Here is a 15,402-nt window from a genome sequence, read left to right on the forward strand (position 1 = left end):
GATAACTCTGCAACACATGCAACAACACAACCACTGGACCGCAGCGACACCTACTCCCTCCATCAGCAGAACCTCTCTAGCGCCCTGTGGATCCTGCAACATGAGATCCAGGACCTCGGCAGCGCCTTCTCCCTCCTGCAGCACGTGCATGACAGCCATTCGTTCACATGGTTTTCCCCAGCAGGAGGAGGAGTCACCTCACAATCATGGTGTATCATCCACCTTCTTGTTTACGTTTTCAAACTTCCGGTTTCAGAAAGCGACGTCGTCAAAAAAGATTTTCTTACTTTTTTTCATCGACTTTCGACAATGCCTATTTAAAGGTCTTTGAAATTCGAAATGAACACGTTTCACACAAAGTTCAATTATATTATTAGCCTATAATTGATATTTAGAATATCTACCTGATAATTACAGGTAAAGATTTTGTGTCGCCTTTCGATGATTAATGCAACTATGATTATACAAGAAAGACAATTGATGGGAGTTAAGTAATGCTTAAAACTTTGACCCAAGACAATGAAATGCATGTACCAGTCAGTTTAAAAACATGAAATATCAAAGTAATGTCGGTCTGACTTTTATGCTATAAAAACTGTCTCACTTCAAAAAAAACAAACAAAAAAGGTTACTGAAGTACAATGGCTTCCTCAAAATAGAGTGAAAAGGTATGTAACTAAAAGACCTATAGCAAACTTTTTGTCCAAATTTGGCACATTTCTTGCTGAAGCTACCACTCCGTCTCATATATGGCTACCATTGTGACTCATGCATGGCTACAGATACTCATGCAAGTTTGTCTCCCTCCTGGTGACAATGAACAAACCAAATATAAACTTTGCCACCAAAAGTGGTATCACACCCGGCAACATCATATGCTCAAGTTGTTGAAAAATGATGAATTTAAAGAAACTTTCCACTGATTATCAGAAGATACGTACAAACATTTCATATTTCATTCACACCAATGTTTGACCTTAGATGCATCGAAGGTATACTACCTTTGCTCACTGTAAATAGTTCATTTATTCTTATATCTCTTGCTGCATCATCCAGTTATTATCAAACGTTTGAAGACAGTTCATTTACGATGTTTTTTGTTGTTGTTGAATGCTTTATCCAATGCTAGCCAAATGATGCTGACGTCCTTAAGTACCTTGTCATTCAGTCATCGAGGTTCTAGTGCCCTCTATCTCCTCCTCTGGACCTCCGTCCATGGAAAGGACGGGAGTGCACAGTGATGTCGTCCATTTTGCTGGACAAAGAAAAAAAAAAAAGCTGCAACTTTATTGAATGACACGATACCTGCCATACTTCTTTTCCTTCCCGTCGCCAGCAGGAGCACCTCGACCGTATATACGCCGAGCACTTCCTTTTATGTAATGATATGGCAATATTATATCCCTCGCTCCCTCGTATCCCTAATGAAGTTACTGTGGAGTACAATCCTCCCCCCTGTCCCCTCGTAAAGAGAGAGAGAGAGAGAGAGAGAGAGAGAGAGAGAGAGAGAGAGAGAGAGAGAGAGAGAGAGAGAGAGAGAGAGAGAGAGAGAGCTTCTTCTTTCATTGAATCAAATAATATGAGTGTACCAGCTTATTTCTTGATCATTCAGAGGTGACCAGCTCTCATGCACTGTCGTCTGCCATGGAAATTGATTTCCTCATGCACCTTAACTCCTTACTTTGTATACTTATATATGTTCGAACCCTATCTTTCCGGTATATTGTTAAATATATGTATTAAGAAGCACGCATCTTGAGATCATAGAAACAATCAATTGTATTATTTCACGTAAGGGAAACCAGACAGGAAAATGATATACATTTGTCATATTCCAAGTGTTAGGGTTGTGTAAGGGAGGTCATTGTGCAGCCATCCGGACACAGGTGAAAGTCTGAAACATAAACATTGGGCTGAACCTTGGGTGATGCTGTCATCCCAGCCTCCTGGGGGCGGTGGACCAGCTCTCATATTAAATCGCCTTACCTGCTCTCTCGTGTATATATTCAGTCCATTTATAGCCACCTTTTTTTTTTTTGGATGAAAAGGATAGTATTTTGAATAAGGACGTCACAATACCTTAGGCGTGAAACAGGTAAGGAGAAAGATTATTCAAAATATTGCTTTCCATCAGCAGGTTAAACTAGAAATCCCAGTTCGTTTGAGCATTAATTGTGCTGATTTATTTTTATGTATGTGTACATGTATAAATGAGCTGGTAATGGTTTACTCGCTGCTTGAAATGGTATACGCTATCTTATGGCATTTCTTGATGTTGAGGTTTGGGTATTGGTGTAGCAGTGTTTACAGAATAATGATAAAAGTAATTGATTGTGTTACATTAGATTGTGGTGAGTATTGTGAATATCAGGGCAACTGTGGGGTTGATTAATGTAAGAGTATATGAAACATGTACCACCAGAACCTATTATAACCTTACCGATCATCTCCAGCATGTCAGATTTATCTCGTTATTCAATATCTTGTTAGAATTGTTGGTACCTGCATTTTCTAGTAATAGAAATGTAGTTGTATTATTTATTTTTTTTTTTGTGTGTAAATAATGATTTTAGAATTGTTCTCATTGCAACTAGTATTCCTTATCTTTTGCTATAACTCATTAACATAGAACGTTTTAAAGAAGAGGGGAAATTTGGGGTTAGATGATAATTTAGTAGTGTAGATTTTCCTAATACCTTTTAACATTGTATGAAAATGTAAATCAAAAAGTCATAGCTGTACTCAGGATATGTAAAGTCTTTTATTATCAAGATATCCTCAGTTTGGAGAACATAATATCACTCATTGATAGTGGTTAGTGCCATCTGTAATAGGTTTTAAGAGGAACTTACTGTAATAGATGACATAATCATTGGTTTAAGTGGATTTGACATCTCTGTAAATACAACTGGGTACCTTTCAAATAAATTCTTATTCCTTTTTTTCATGTTATTTTGTAAAGATGGTACAACAACTTCTTTTCAAAGGATTTGGATTCTGATTTTTAAGGGAGAAAAAGAAAATAAGCACTTTTAAACGATTAATGTTATTTTTTTTTGCCAAAGAATTATTCAGAAATATTTCTTAATGATTACATGATTTATGGCCTTTCACCATGACAGAAGTTTGTGAAGACTGCTTTTATACAAGTTTAGAATGTTGGTGGCTATTTGAGGACCAGAACACATTAGTTTCCTTTCTCCTGGCATATCATTTACATGATAGACAACACAGAGTCCAAACTCTATTGTTGGTGAATTGGAATTGGAAAATGGTACGTTTCTAGTGCGTGAAGATACATTTGGTCATGGGTAGGAAAACGCAGACATAAGGATATTTTGTACAGGTTTACTTCACTTTATGAATCAGTTTACAAACTGTTTTACTCGATAGATTTTTAATGAGAGTGGTACCAATACACCTTGCAAAGTCTTAGTATAGAATGGTTTTACCATGCAATTTCCCTCTTAATTTAAAGCCCTGCCACATTCTGAGGACTCTACCTTGTGGAAGTGGGAAGTGCTACGTTCTGTATCAAATTTTTTAGAATGTTAGGAATCTGTTGATACCACCTTGGCCAAAATCTATCAACTAGAACACATGTATCCACTTTCTGTTAAATTACCGAGATATACTAGTCATACCCATGGTTGAGCATCACATTAACTGGGGAGGAAACATCTGATAACAGACCAAGCAACCTGTTGTACTGCAGCCCCATCTTCCCTTATGCAGCCAATCTATGCAGTCCCAATTGAATAAATAAATATAAAACCTCACTTAAGCTAACTTACCCTTGAAAAATGTGGAATGATAATGTAGGGCCCTTATTTATGAATGCTCCTGATTGCACCCCAATTTTTTATTTTTAGCATATCTACATAGTGGTGGTACTGAATGATTTGATGCTTCAGACACACTTTCTCCACAGGTATAGTAAGGTCTGCATAATATTCGCATTTAGCCTTTTCAGCGCTCCACGTACAGTCATGGTGTGGTGTTTTCTGCCATTGTGTTAATTCCCCAATTTATAACATAAAGTCTTTTTAGTACAGGTGGTTTCATTTAGTTTCACTCAGAGTACCAGTTTTCAGAAATGTATGTAATACATTAAATGATGAACCCCTGTACAGATTATCATAGCCCTCCCCATTTCCACTTGGGTAAGGTTTCATATGTTCTTTTGATTTTCAAAAATTTTTCCCTTACTTCCCTACAGCTATAAGATAAGGTTTTTAAGGTTATGTTGATTTTTGAAAGTGTTTCCATTTATTTGTACAGTACATTACATCATTTCAGAGGTGTTTTTTATTTTTGAAAGTTTTCCCTTACTTTCAAAGTGCCCTGCATTTTCATTGATCAGTTTAGGTAAGATTTTCATGAAGGAACAGGTTCTTGTTTAGGAATGTAACTTCCCACATAACATGGGCTTAAATGGCTTGTTTAACAATGTTCTGTGGTAATGACAGGTTTCAAGTAACTTGACTCCATTGTTAGGTGATGGTCTGCTATTGCAAAACAATTCCCAACAAATTTTACTAATTTTTTTTCGTTAAGAATTTGAGTAACCAGTGCTTACTATTGTTTTATGGAATATCCATGAAATCCAACTATACAATAAACGAGTTAAAGAATGCATTTTCCTTATGCCCATCTTAGAAAAAAATATTGCATTATCAATTCATATAGCTCCAAATGACAGCTCATATTGATTGATATTCAAACTTTTGGTTTATCAAAGCATTAGGAGTGTGTCAAGGTCCCATCCGTTGCCAGAAGGTCTATGTAAGAATTCACCTTTCATAAGTGTCCCTACAATCCTCATTATAAGTGCATGGTTGATGTCCTGCAGGTCATGTATATATGTTGAATCCTTGGAAAATACTGTGTGTAGATTTTTGGATGACTTAAATGATGAGGATGAACTCTTATGATATGTATCAGCTGCCGAGGGAAGTGAGAAAGAATAACTTTAAAAATCTTAAGAAATAAGTGATTTAGAGACCAATTAGGTGGGCTTTTGTAAAAATAAGGTATGTCTGGATGGGAGGCCACCCTGGTGCTTGTGTAAGAAATTGTATGACGACTGGGCCTAACTTTCTCTTTATGGGATCTAGGAGTAATGGAGGACTTTTCAAACAGATCATGGACAAAGAGGCAGAATATTTCCAAGGAAAAATTACCTTTATTGTCATTAATATATGTGCCAGCACTTGTCAGAACATCTAGGTTTCTTTCTTCATACATACTACCTATCTCTCCCCTCTTCTCATCTTGGTTATATACACATATTCAGACATCCCAGTCTGTGCCTTAGAGGAAGATGAGCATTCCCTGATTGGCTCCTTCTGTTTCCTCTTAGAAATTGAAATACAAGAAGGTTTTTTTTTCCAGTTTCCAACCCCCTCCACCCCTATAGTCGCCTTCCACGACATGCAAGCAATATGGAGTCAGATTTCTTTCTCCCCTACCTCAGGGATTTTATAGCTAGGAGTGGACTCAGCAGTGAATGGAACCATGGAAGCGGAAGTGAGTCACAGGGTGGGGGAGGGGGTGAAGGTTCTAGGAGTGATAATGAAAGTATAAAAGGAGAAAATGTTATCTCAGAGAGCAAAAATGGGTAAGTTTGAAGGAATAGCAGTTCCAAAAATGCTATATGGTTGTGAGACATGGGCTATAGATAGAGTTGAATGGAGGAGGGTGGATGAATTGGAAATGAAATGTTCGAGGACAATATGTGATGTGAGGTGGTTTGATCGAGTAAGTGATGAAAGGGTAAGAGAGATGTGTTTGAGAGAGCAGAGAGGGTGTGTTGTGTTGAAATGCTTTGGACATGTGGAGAGAATGAGTGAAGAAAGATTGACAAAGAGGATATATGTGTCAGAGGTCGAGGGAAGAAGGAGAAGCGGGAGACCAAATTGGAGGTGGAAGGATAGAGTGAAAAAGATTTTGAGCATTTGGGACCTGAACATACAGGAGGATGAGAGACATGTAAGGAATAGAGTGAATTGGAATGATGTAGTATACCTGGTTCGACGTGCTGTCAGTGGACTGAACCAGGGCATGTGAAACATCTGGGGTAAACCATGGAAAGGTCTGTGGGGCCTGGATGTGGATAGGGAGCAATGGTTTCGGTGTATTATACATGACTGCTAGATACTGAGTGTGAACGAATGTGGCCTTTTTGTCTGTTTTCCTGGCACTACCTCACTCAAGCAGGGGGTAGCAATGCTGTTTCCTATGGGGCTGGGTAATGCCAGGAATGGATGAAGGCAAGCAAGTATTAATATGTACATGTGTATTTATGTGTACATGTATGGATAAGTGTGTGTGTGTGTGTGTGTGTATATATATATTATTATATTATTTTCATTTATTCTATTATACTTTGTCGCTGTCTCCAGTGTTAGTGAGGTAGCACAAGGAAACAGACGAAAGAATGGCCCAACCCACCTACATACACATGTATATACATAAACGCCCACACACGCACATATACATACCTATACATTTCAATGTATACATACATATACACACACAGACATATACATATATACACAAGTACATATTCATATTTGCTGCCTTCATCCTTTCCCGTCGCCACCTCACCACACATGAAATGGCACCCCCTCCCCCCCCACACACGCATGAGGTAGCGCTAGGAAAAGACAACAAGGGCCACATTCGTTCACACTCAGTCTCTAGCTGTCATGTATAATGCACCCTTTTCACATCCAGGCCCCGCAAAACTTTCTATGGTTTACCCCAGACACTTCACATGTCCTGGTTCAATCCATTGACAGCAAGTCGACCCTGGTATACCACATCGTTCCAATTCACTCTATTCCTTGCACGCCTTTCATCCTCATGTATGTTCAGGCCCTGATCGTTCAAAATCTTTTTCACTCCATCCTTCCACCTCCAATTTGGTCTCCCACTTCTCCTTGTTCCCTCCACCTCTGACACATATATCCTCTTTGTCAATCTTTTCTCACTCATTCTCTCCATGTGACCAAACCATTTCAGTACACCCTCTTCTGCTCTCTCAACCATACTCTATTTATTACCACGCATCTCTCTAACCCTTTCATTACTTACTCGATCAAACCACCTCACACCACATATTGTCCTCAAACATCTCATTTCAACACATCCTCCCTCCTCCGCACAACCCTATCTATAGTCCATGCCTTGCAAGCATATAACATTGTTGGAACCTCTATTCCTTCAAACACCCATTTTTGTTCTCCGAGATAATGTTCTCGCCTTCCACACATTTTTCAATGCTCCCAGAACCTTCGCCCCCTCCCCCACTGTGTGACTCACTCCTGCTTCCACACTCAGATATCTAAGAACACTTCACTTCCTCCAGTTTTTCTTCTTTCAAACTTACCTCCCAGTTGACTTGTCCCTCAACCCTACTGAACCTAATAACCTTGCTCTTATTCACATTTACTCTCAGCTTGCTTCTTTCACACACTTTACCAAACTGAGTCATCAGCTTCTGCAGTTTCTCACCCGAATCAGCCACCAGCGCTGTATCATCAGCAAACAACAACTGACTCACTTCCCAAGCACTCTTATTCACAACAGACTGCATACTTGCCTCTCTCTCCAAAACTCTTGCATTCACCTCCTTAACAACTCCATTCATAAACAAATTAAACAACCATGGAGACATCACGCACCCCTGCCACAAACCGACATTCACTGAGAACCAGTCACTTTCCTCTCTTCCTGCTCGTACACATGCCTTACATCCTTGATAAGAACATTTCATCACTTCTAGCAATTTATCTCCCACAACATATACTCTTAATACCTTCTACAGAGCATCTGTATCAACTCTTATCATATGTCTTCTCCAGATCTATAAATGCTACATACAAATCCATTTTTTTTTTTTTTTTTTCCAAAGGAAGGAACAGAGAGGGGGGCCAGGTGAGGATATTCCCTCTAAGGCCCAGTCCTCTGTTGATAATGCTACCTCGCTAATGCGGGAAATGGCGAATAGTACGAAAGAAAAAAAAGACAAATCCATTTGTTTTTCTAAGTATTTCTCACATACATTCTTCCAAGCAAACACTTCCGAAACCACACTGCTCTTCCCCAATCTGATACTCTGTACATGCCTTCACCCCCTCAATCAATACCCTCCCATAGAATTATACCTCTGTAATTTGAACACTCACCTTTATCCCCTTTGCCTTCGTATACTGGCATTATGCATGCATATTGTCAATCTTCAGGCACTTCACCATGAACCATACATACATTGAACATCCTCACCAACCAGTCAACAACACCATCACCTCCTTTTTTGATAAATTCCTCGGCAGTACCATCCAAACACACCACCTTGCTGGCTTTCATCTTCTGTAAAGCTTTCACTACCTCTTCTCTGTTTATCAAACCATTCTCCTTGACCCTCTCACTTCACACACCACCTAAACCAAAACACCCTATGTCTGCCACTGTATCATCAAACATATTCAACAAACCTTCAAAATACTCACTCCATCTCCATCTCACCAATGTTCCCATTTGTTCTCTTGTCTTAAGCACTTTATTTGCCTCCTTCCAAAACGTCTTTTTATTCTCCTTAAAATTTAACAATACTCTCTCATCCCAACACTCATTTGCCCTCTTTTTTTCTCTTGACCTCCTGCCTCTTTCTTTTATACATCTCCCAGTCATTTGCACAATTTTCCTGCAAAATTGTCCAAATGCCTCTCTCTTCTCTTTCACTAACAATCTTACTTCTTCATCCCACCACTCACTACCTTTTCTAATCTGCCCACCTCCCGCCATTCTCATGCCACAGGAATCTTTTGCGCAAGCCATCACTGCTTCCCTAAATACATCCCGTTCCTTCCCCACTCCCCTTATGTCTTTTGCTCTCACCTTTTTCCATTCTGCACTCAATCTCTCCTGGTACTTCCTCACACAAGTCTCCTTTCCAAGCTCACTTACTCTCACCACTTTCTTCACCCCAACATTATCTCTTCTTTTCTGAAAACCTCTATAAATCTTTACCTTCGCCTCCACATGATAATGATCAGACATCCCTCCAGTTGCCTCTCTTTGCACATTAAGATTGCTCAAAATCTTTTTCACGCCATCCTTCCACCTCCAGTTTGGTCTCCCACTTCTCGTTCCTTCCACCTCTGACACATATCCTCTTTGTCAATCTTTCCTCCCTCATTCTCTCCATGTGACCAAACTATTTCAATACACCCTCTTCTGCGCTCTCAACCACGCTCTTTTTATTACTACACATCTCTCTTACCCTTTCATTACTTACTTTATCAAACCACCTAACACCACATATTGTCCTCAAACATCTCATTTCCAACACATCCAACCTCCACCGTACAACCCTATCTATAACCCATGCCTCGCAACCACATAACATTGTTGGAACCACTTTTCCTTCAAACATACCCATTTTTGCTCTCTGAGATAACGTTCTCACCTTCCACACATTTTCAATGCTCCCAGAACCTTTGCCCCCTCCCCCACCTTGTGACTCACTTCCGCTTCCATGGTTCCATCTGCTGCTAAATCCACTCCCAGATATCTAAAGCACTTCACTTCCCCCTGCATTTCTCCCTTCAGACTTACCTCCCAATTGACTTGTCCCTCAACTGTACTGAACCTAATAGCCTTGCTCTTATTCACATTTACTCTCAGCTTTCTTCTTTCACACACTTTACCAAACTCAGTCACCAACTTCTGCAGTTTCTCACCCAAATCAGCCACCAGCACTGTATTATCAGCGAATAACAACTGACTCACTTCCCAAACCCTCTCATCCACAACAAACTGCATACTTGCCCCTATCTCCAGAACTCTTGCATTCACCTCCCTAACAACTCCATCCATAAACAAATTAAACAGCCATGGAGACGTCATGCACCCCTGCCACAAGTATGCAGTCTGTTGTGGATAAGAGGGCTTGGGAAGTGAGTCAGTTGTTGTTGGGAACCAATCACTTTCCTCTCTCTCTACTCGTACACATACCTTACATCCTTGATAAACACTTTTCATTGCTTTTAGCAACTTATATCCCACAAAGCATCTCTATCAACTCTATCATATATATATATATATATATATATATATATATATATATATATATATATATATATATATATATATATATATATATATATATTATCCCTGGGGATAGGGGAGAAAGAATACTTCCCACGTATTCCCTGCGTGTCGTAGAAGGCGACTAAAAGGGGAGGGAGCGGGGGGCTGGAAATCCTCCCCTCTCATTTTTTTATTTTTTAATTTTCCAAAAGAAGGAACAGAGAATGGGGTCAGGTGAGGATATTCCCTGAGGCCCAGGCCTATGTTCTTAACGCTACCTTGCTAATGCAGGAAATGGCAAATAGTTTGAAAGAAAGAAAAAGAAAAGAAAATATATATATATATATATATATATATATATATATATATATATATATATATATATGTATTTCATTACTTACTTGGTAATTACTTTCTCCCCTATCCCTGGGAATAGGGGAGAAAGAATACTTCCCACGTATTCCGTGCGTGTTGTAGAAGGCAACTAAAAGAGAAGGGAGCGGGAGGCTGGAAATCCTCCCCTCTCGTTTTTTTTTTTAATTTTCCAAAAGAAGGAACAGAGAAGGGGGCCAGGTGAGGATATTCCCTCAAAGGCCCAGTCCTCTGTTCTTAACGCTACCTCGCTATCGCGGGAAATGGCGAATAGTATGGAATATATATATATATATATATATTTTCCTATGAGTCCATGGGGAAAATGAAACACGATAAGTTCCGAAGTGCACTCGTGTAATAATCACATCATCAGGGGAGACACGAGAGAGAAATATGTCAGTTGATATACATCGAAGAGACGAAGCTAGGACGCCATTATATATATATATATTTATATATATATTTCATTATTATTATATTTAACCACCATCTTCCGCATTAGAGGTAGTGCAAGGAAACAGGCGAGGAATGGCCCAACCCACCCACATGCACATGTATATACATAAGCACCCAGACACACACATATACATACATATGCATTTCAACGTATACATACATATACATACCAGACATATATACTCATTTACATATCCATATTTGCTGCATTCATCCATTCCCATTGCCACCCTGCCACACACGAAATAACATCCCCCCATTCCAGGGAGGTAGTGCCAGGAAAAGACAAAAAAGGCCACATTTGTTTGCACTCAGTCTCTAGCTGTCATGTGTAATGCACCGAAACCACAGCTCCCTTTCCACATCCATGCCCCATGGTTTACCCCAGATGTTTCACATGCCCCGGTTCAATCCATTGACTGCACGTTGACCCCGTTATACCACATATGTGTATATACATATATATATATATATATATATATAGAGAGAGAGAGAGAGAGAGAGAGAGAGAGAGAGAGAGAGAGAGAGAGAGAGAGAGTTCCACAACCAGTTCCCACATTCATTTGTTCAAGTACTTAACTAATTTCAGTGGTGCAGTACTTGTTATGTTGTTTGCTGAATATTATATGAATCCCACTTTGTTTAACCTGACCTTAAACGAAACAAAAATCTAGAAGGATCAAATTGTTTTTGTAGAATACATTGGGTTTAAAACTCCACTCTTTAGTGATCCATAGTGTTAAGGTCGTGGTATCTGTTAGTCTTCATGATGAAAAAATGATTCCTGACATAGACCAGTTATGTATGTGTGTATTTCACATCTAAAAGTCATAATAACTTGCTTATTCTGTAATGTGTATATTTCTTTGCTGTTTTAATCAAGTACTTTATAGCATTTTGCATTGGTTGGCCATCTATTAATGAGGCTTTACTTTAAATTATCTTTTCATATGGACACTGCCTTTATAATATTTTTTTGTTCCAGATTTTAGGGGTATACAATGGGAGAAGAGACTCACCAAGAAGAAAAGGATATGCTAGCTTCAAGCGCTAGTAATGCTGACAACAGAATCGACTCTGCTCAGAATGAAACTGAATTTGTGAAAAATCATCTTACTCCAGGCATAAGACTACTCTCCTCTGAAAATCTGTATACGTGCATGAAATGCAGAATAACTTTTTCTGATCAGAGTGAAATTGTTTGTCATATGAAGATTCATGCTGCAGACACATCTCCTGCATGTAATGATTGTGTTAAAGGGTTTACCAGTGAGACTGACCTTTCATCACATCTAAGGTTGCACTGCTGTAAAAGTATAAATACACTTCAGCCTGATATATGTAGTGATAATCCATCTCACAAGTGTAGTGACTGTGGGAAATTCTTTGCAGCAAAATGTGATCTTGTTAGCCATACGAGGACTCACACAGGGGAAAAGCCATTTGGTTGTAATATTTGTGGTAAATTCTTTTCAAAAAAGAAGAACTTAAGTTCTCATGCAGCTCTTCATTCTATTGAAAGACGTCATCACTGTAGTGTCTGTGGCAAAGGTTTCTATAATAAGCACAATTTACTCTCACACATGAGGGTTCATACTGGTGAGAAACCTTATCACTGTCAGATTTGCAGAAGACAGTTTTCATCAAAGTCCACATTAAACATTCATATAAGACTCCATACTGGTGAAAGACCATATAAATGTGAGGTATGTGGTGAATCTTTTACCCAAAAAAGCCCACTTACCTCTCATATGCTGATACATATGGATGTTACACCACACAAGTGCTCTGATTGTGGCAAAGGATTTTCTTTTGCTAGTGGTCTTCTAGAACATCAGAGAAAGCATACAGGTGAAAAGCCATTTGAATGTAATCTTTGTGGAAGGAAGTTTACTAAAAAAAGCTCCCTTAAATGTCATATAAGGCTTCATTCAGGTGACAAGCCCTATAGATGTGAGTACTGTGGAAAAGAATTTTCAGTGAAATGCAACTTAACATCACATATGAATTTACATACACAGGAAAAGAAGTATCCTTGTGAGGAATGTGACAAAGTATTTTCACACAAATGTAATCTGACTTCACATATGAGGATTCACACAGGAGAGAAACCATATCATTGTGAAGAATGTGATAAAGAATTTACAAAGAAAAGCACACTTGTTTCTCATATTAGGATGCATACTGGAGAAAAACCTTTTGTTTGTAACCACTGCAGCAAAGTATTTGCTCAGAAAAGTTCTTTGACTTCCCACATGAGTCTGCACTTAGAAGAAACACCTTACAAGTGTCCTGTGTGTGGCAAAGGATTTAGTTATTCAAGTAATCTGAATACCCACATGACTATGCACACTGGTGAAAAGCCATATCAGTGTATGCTCTGTGGCCGAAGATTTGGTAACAGAAGTAATTACAATGCTCATGTGAAACTGCATTCAAATGAAAGGTCAAAAATGTATTATAAAGAATTTTCACATGAAACTCCAGCAAGTTTTTCTAGTGGAAATGGTGTTCTCCTAAATATGACACCATTTGAATATGTTGAGTGTGATATTAACTCAGAACCTGATGAACCTGTCCACTGTGACTCCTTAGAACATGTTCATTGTAAATCCTTAGACCCAAGCAGTTGTGAAGCAATGCCTGTCCAGTGTGAATCAGGAATTATGCGTGAATATCAAAGTAATTTTTTAGAGGATTATGAGAAGAATCAGAAGTGTCTAAATCAGCCAAATGTTAAGTCTCATATTTCTGAAAATTGTGTGAAAAGAGAGAGTGCTGAAACTAGTGTCTTTATTAAAGAGGAAATTGACATCTCATTAGATTATCCAGATTACTAAACAGTTGGGTAGAATAGAATAATTTGTGTGCTTAATAATCTTGAATGATCTGGGAAAATACAGTTGCTTACTACAATTTTGCCATAAAGGTCATTAAGAGGTTAATTATTTGATTGATTAAGGAGTTGCTTGTGCTTCATGATGCTATCCATAAAGATTTGCATGTACTATCCCAAATGAGATATATTCAAAAAGAGATTTTAGATGCCTAGGAAACCTTTTGTAACTAGTCGCTAGTTAACTTGATCAGTGATGCTAACCTTTTTATGTGATGATTATACTTGATTAGTTAAATATTCTTAGAACTATGACAAAATGTTCATATGCTCATATCCTGTATCTTATTTAAAAATTTGATATTGATTGGCAATTTATAATGAATGTTGGCTCAGAACAGTGTGGTTGTAGAATTCCATTCCTTAATATAGTATTTGTAGTGATTATCTATGAAATTTCGTTAAGAAACAGAAGTTGTACTCATCTTAAAGTAATTTAAAAGTACTTTTTTGTGATTATTAGGGTAACTCAGCTTATGGGCACATTACCACCAAAGATATTTTATAAGACTCTATAAAAGAATAAGTAAAGAAAAACATGCATGGCATTAGAATACAAACCTTTGTTTCTACATTTTTTATTTCACAGTTATCTCATTGGCCATATCTGGTATTTTGGTGACAGAAGTGGTAGTTGCCCAGTGCAGATGTCTTTTATTGCTCTATGTATTCTAATTTGTTAGCCACATCATATGTACTTTTGTGGGTAGGTAAAGGTCTTTCATGATTTTTGCATCTTTCTTCTTTATAACTTCTTTTGTTTCAGTTTTAATGGAATATCTCTGATGATTAACTTTATTGGATTATAGAAAGATAGACTAACCTCATCTTGATTTCCTCAAAATTGATTATGAAAATCTTCATAGTGATTATGCTGTATTAGCCACATGATCAAAGTTTCTGAGTGTTGCTCTTTTTTAACCAAATTCAGTCTTCATGTTATTTATTTTCAGTTACCACAGAACCAGTTTCTGTGCAGGAGTCCTGTTGTTCCCCAGGATCCTTTTTAAAGGCACCTGCAACATGAGGCTGCACTACTTCCAGTAGCAGGGAAACGTAGGCTCCTTTGGAATGATGAGTTCTTAAACGAGACCGTATTTCCAATGATACAGCCTCACCAAGGTGACTTTTCTCTCACGAAGTAGTCTCTTGCAGGTGGAGCCTTTGGTAATCCATTAACAGTTATGAAATGATATCCATACTTCTTAATCTCTGAAAGCATTACAGGAGTTTTAACATTAAGAGAAATTCAGTAGTGTAGAAATTAAGGAGTAATCTTTCTAGATTTCTTATAACTTGAAAGATGCAAGCATGTGTAATGCAGGGTAATACTCAGATAATGAAGTTGCATGATGAGAGATCTCTTTGCAGTCTGTTACCTGATGTCGGAAATCTTATGAGAAACTAAATTACATTCCAAAGAATTCCAAAGTATAGAGTTTTGCCAAAAATGCTGGACTTTTACTTATAGCGTGCATCATTCATGCACACATCTCTGCCAACCAATATTATTCAGAACTTCTTTTGTATTTGACTGTTGTAGTGTTTTCTTTTTGTTAGAATTCACAACATATTTA

General features: G+C 38.2%; 1 protein-coding gene across 1 annotated transcript; it reads left to right on the plus strand.

The window, feature by feature from the left end:
* The first annotated feature begins 1,882 nt into the window (after positions 1-1,882).
* On the plus strand, positions 1,883-15,376 carry LOC139766209 (uncharacterized). Its single transcript, XM_071694514.1, has 2 exons — positions 1,883-2,095; positions 11,915-15,376. Exon 2 carries the CDS (start codon positions 11,931-11,933, stop codon positions 13,767-13,769), a length of 1,839 nt encoding a protein of 612 aa, XP_071550615.1. The 5' UTR covers positions 1,883-2,095; positions 11,915-11,930; the 3' UTR covers positions 13,770-15,376.
* The last annotated feature ends 26 nt before the right edge of the window (positions 15,377-15,402 follow it).

This window comes from Panulirus ornatus, chromosome 57 (assembly GCF_036320965.1).
Source record: "Panulirus ornatus isolate Po-2019 chromosome 57, ASM3632096v1, whole genome shotgun sequence".
In the NCBI taxonomy this organism is placed as follows: domain Eukaryota; kingdom Metazoa; phylum Arthropoda; class Malacostraca; order Decapoda; family Palinuridae; genus Panulirus; species Panulirus ornatus.

Coding starts and splice junctions, on each gene's coding strand:
- LOC139766209 (XM_071694514.1), top strand. CDS start 11,931: ATGGGAGAAGAGACTCACCAAGAAGAAAAGGATATGCTAGCTTCAAGC.